We start from the raw sequence: 4,528 nt of genomic DNA on the forward strand, positions 1-4,528 counted from the left end.
CGTCTCTCTTGCACACCACAACTGATGCTTCTTATGTTCAGCTTTTCTCTCAAGATACTTACACTCTGACGGGTATGCACATTGACATTACACATTCAGCGGAGCATACTGGCTTCATTCCTTGCGAGCTTACGCATGTCCTCAGCAGTCACAGCCCATGTTTCACTGCCATGTAGCATGGTTGTTTGTACACATGCGTCATACAGTCTGCCTTTTACTCTGAGTGAGAGTCCCTTTGTCGCCAGCAGAGGTAAGAGCTCTCTAAACTTTGCCCAGGCTATTCTTATTCTAGCAGCTACACTTTCAGTGCACCCGCCCCCACAACACTTTAAAACAAACTGTTCCGTGCCATTGAACCAGGAGTGATCTCAGGCAGATTGATGTTGGAATGGTTAAAGATGTTCAAACTGAAAAGTAACCATATCAATTTTACCAGTTTTGGAAGGCTTGCTAAGGTTATTAAGAACTGCCTGTTCCTTTCAATTATCAAATCATTAAAAAGTATAGGAAATGCTTGTAAAAAATTTTTTTCGTTAATACAAAATAGTTCAAAATTTCTTTTTAATAGAGCATATTTTATCAATTTAGTTAGAAATAAAATTATTTAAAATTTATTACCCATGAATATTGTAGTTCATAAACTGCTGATGCAATTAGATAATAAACATATTTTTAAATGCACAAAGCATTTATAAGTTTTCCCATGTGCTTTGAGATAAGATTTTATGGAAGATCCATCATTTTCTTGCAAAGTAATTACATGGTTATACAAAAGATAGTAAACTAGTTTCTTTTGTAGATAAATAACTTTCTGGTTTAACTCACTAAGGAGTTGCATGTTACCTACTGTTCTAATCTTAAACCCCTTTGCTGCAGCACATTTATAAGACAATCTACAACAATCAAAACAAAACCAAAAGAAAAAACAGCTAAATAAACAAATTGTAGAGTAATACTTTCATATATGAATAATATTGAAGCCATTCTTGATATTTCTTATTGTTTTGGCAGTTTATGGTCTTTCATGCACTTATATGTTCATTAGTATTGTTTCAATTAACATTCTAGTTGATTGAACAGCAAATATTCAAATAAATGGAAAAATACAAAAAAATATATATATATCTACAGTTCTATATTTAAGAGATGAGGAATTCTGTACAATATTTACACTATTTACATTATTTACATTCGACTGATATTTGTCCTCATCTTGTTTGTTGTTAACACAACGATTCCAAGCAGTGACCTGAACACTAATAATAATAATAATTATAATAATTATAATAATAATAATAATAATAATAATAATAATAATAATAATATCGAAAAATACCTTAGGAATGAGAACCCAAGTTCTAAATTTTCCCAAAACACCTCAAGAAGGCTGGAGGGTATATCAGCCAAAACGTGTTAACAACAAACAAAATGAGGACAAATATCTGTCGAATGTAAATAATGTAAATAATGTCAAAAATATCTGTTAATAATGTGTGCATCTTCATGTATATGTGTGTGTGTGTGTGTGTATTGATTGAAAGGGGAAGTGTAGATAGAAGGAATGGGGAGAACTAAACTGGAATCAAATCTACATCTTTGCTAGTAGCATATTACCAATTTGCTACCATATATATGAGATCTGAAAAGGCTACTCAGAAGGCCTCCATGATGATGGAAAGATGATTTAGATGATTGAGTTAAACAATTTGGGCCAAGAGGGAAAAAAAGGTTGCAATCGAAAAAGAAATGGAAATGCATTGTATAACAACATCTGACAGTCTGTTTGATACAGTGATGTATGTGGGTGTATATATATATATGAATCAAACAGTTTGATTCAAATTCCTTGGTACTTCGAGTTTCAAGCGTGATGTCTGTCTTCAGTCATTGGAATTAGAATGAGATGTTAATAGGAGAAAGTCACTGTTTATTACTGGGTGTTAGCCTGCAATTGGTCGAGAAGGTCACACAGTGTCACAGTTTGATGTTGGCATTTCAGGGACAACAATTACTTGGAAAATGCCACATATATATATATATATATATATATATATATATATATATCATTCAACCACGGTAGTGGTTGAATATATTCTTAAGTCCATCAGTTCGTCAATCACAGTAGCTTCCAAGTTTCACCACTAATTCAGTTCTCAACCTAAATTACAAAAAAAGAGGACATCTCCTCAGCTACACTTTGGCATAAATAGTTTGAGATTTGGTTCAGTAGTAAAAAAGTTACATCAAAATATCTGTGACCTCAAGGGGGGCAGTAAGGCACTTATTCATCTTCAATTAACATAAATTTTATTTTAAAATAAAAGTATACTTTTCTTAGGTTTAAATAATAGAAAAATGCATGAGGAATTCAGAACTGTTAGTTGCATTGAACAAAAATTAGTAGAAAAAAAGTTATGAGGTGAAATGTAATGAAATTTATTGTCAGTAAGTGAGGAAGTAAGAAGTAATGCCCCAAGCTATAATGTTAAGATAAGAATATATTGCTAAAATGAATATTTACATCATAATGTGGTGAGTTGGCAGAAACATTAGCGCACTGGGTGAAATGCTTGGAGTTATATTGTCTGTCTTTTCGTTCTGAGTTCAAATTCCATCAAGGTTGACTTTACCTTTCATTTATTTTATTTTTTAATTAAGTATTTAATAAAGTTATTTTTAATATGTTGTTGAATTAGGGTAAGTTTAACTTTTATTATTAATTTTCTCTTTCATCTTTATTTAACTTGCTTTCTGCTTTTCTTGCTTAAGTGCTTTCCTTTTCTTTTTAGTTAATTATTTAATCAGGCCAGTTCATTAATGTGTTATATGCTTCAGATATGTGCATCTAAATTTATTGAGGCAGGAATATAGTCATTTTTGGCTGTGTCTCTAGGGGCAGATCTGAAGGCATGTAGTAAGGCTGTCCAGAAAAGGCATTGGTTAAAAGTGCTAATATTCTAAATTTACTTTTTAAATTTCAAAATGAATTAAAAGGGATTTTTCATATATCAAATTTATATTAATGGGACATAGGTAATTTTGACTTGTGTCTATCTGATATGCTTTTATAATTACTTCTGTATTGAATAATTATTGATAGATCTAGATTAGCAGCAGTCAGTGCTATTATACCAAGCTCAAAATCTAGGTTACTTAAGGTGAGACTGGTAACTGATGGTTTTGGGATCTTGTTGTTCGTAACTTTTGGTTAACCATGGTACAACCAACAACATGGTAAAAATCTCTGCCATTAATTTGGTGTGGATGGGTAATATCAAATAATTCAATCACAGCATATATTTAAATTAAACATGGAAAAATTGAAATATTATCATCACTTACATCGAAAAATTGAAATATTATCTTTCAGTATTTTATAAGTTAAAATCTTAAATTATTAATTGACACATTATTAATTATCTTATAACAGCAATGCCTGGAAAAAATCATGGATTATATGGAAAAATGCGAGCATGAAAAGTAATATTCTTAAGATTATAAACCTGGAAAAGTACAGGACAAGTTATTACACCTGGAAAAGTATAGGACAAATTATTACTTCTAGTAAAGTAAAGAATAAGAAACATCCAGCTGTAGAAACTCTGCCAGATCATATTGGAGCCTTTATAACATCATTAAGATGTAATGCAATATTGTGGTATCCATCATTTAGAATATCTACTGTTAACTAAAGTTGATACCTTCCTCAAATAACAATAGATGAAAGCTCTAACAATTTGTAGGAATAATAAACAATTTTCTTTTTTCACTTTTCTGATATTTTCAAACCATGAATTCTTAAAATTTTACTCCAGTTAATCAAATTCATAATAAAAACAAGAGAAGCTAGTATACTAATTTCATCCAGTACTCTTATCCCTCAAAACTAATATATCTTCTTTAACTCTTTTCTGGCACAGCACCTTGAAGCAATTATTTAAAACTGAACTTTTAATATCTATTTAAGTAAAGAAACACTTTTTTATCTTTTTGATTAGGAGACAATGTTTTGCTACTGCTGAAAGCCCTAAACATCATAAAAAACTTAGTTCTCATTGTGATCAGAGATGTCCTGGAAATGAAATGCAGTATTGTGGCTCTCAGCCTTCAGATTCTCTTACCTTTTTACAAGTTTATTGTGAGTAACTTGGATACCTCCTAAATATTTCCCTGAAATCTTTTATCTTTTTAATGTTTCTAATCTACATATGTTTGTTGTTACTTAGCCCTAAACCAGCCATTACTGAGCAAATTTATAATCAAAGGTATCTGTGACAATTGCACCTTTTTAGTTTTGACAAGGATAGTGTACCCTAGACTACATTATTCAATACAGAGTATAAGTTGGAGGGAAATTTGGCTGCAGTTTCTACCAAGTTGAGTGACCATGCTAAGGATCCCTTATTGGTTTGTTTTAATAGTTATTTTGAAATAATATATCATCTTGTTTTTTTAATGTTTTATTATGAGAGAAAATGATTGAGGATCTAGTCTTTCTCATTTACAAAATGAGACCCCCCCCCCCCCC

The 4,528-nt window shown here is 31.1% G+C and overlaps 1 protein-coding gene across 1 annotated transcript in view; it reads left to right on the forward strand.

Annotated features, from left to right (window-relative positions):
• LOC106878286 (uncharacterized) overlaps positions 1-4,528 on the forward strand; it is a 132,700-nt gene that overhangs the window by 88,083 nt on the left and 40,089 nt on the right. The window contains exon 11 of the mRNA XM_014927463.2: positions 3,999-4,138. Within this exon, the coding sequence (XP_014782949.1) occupies positions 3,999-4,138 (140 nt within the window). The remainder of the gene's footprint in view (positions 1-3,998; positions 4,139-4,528) is intronic.

This window comes from Octopus bimaculoides, chromosome 3, assembly GCF_001194135.2.
Source record: "Octopus bimaculoides isolate UCB-OBI-ISO-001 chromosome 3, ASM119413v2, whole genome shotgun sequence".
In the NCBI taxonomy this organism is placed as follows: Eukaryota; Metazoa; Mollusca; class Cephalopoda; order Octopoda; family Octopodidae; genus Octopus; species Octopus bimaculoides.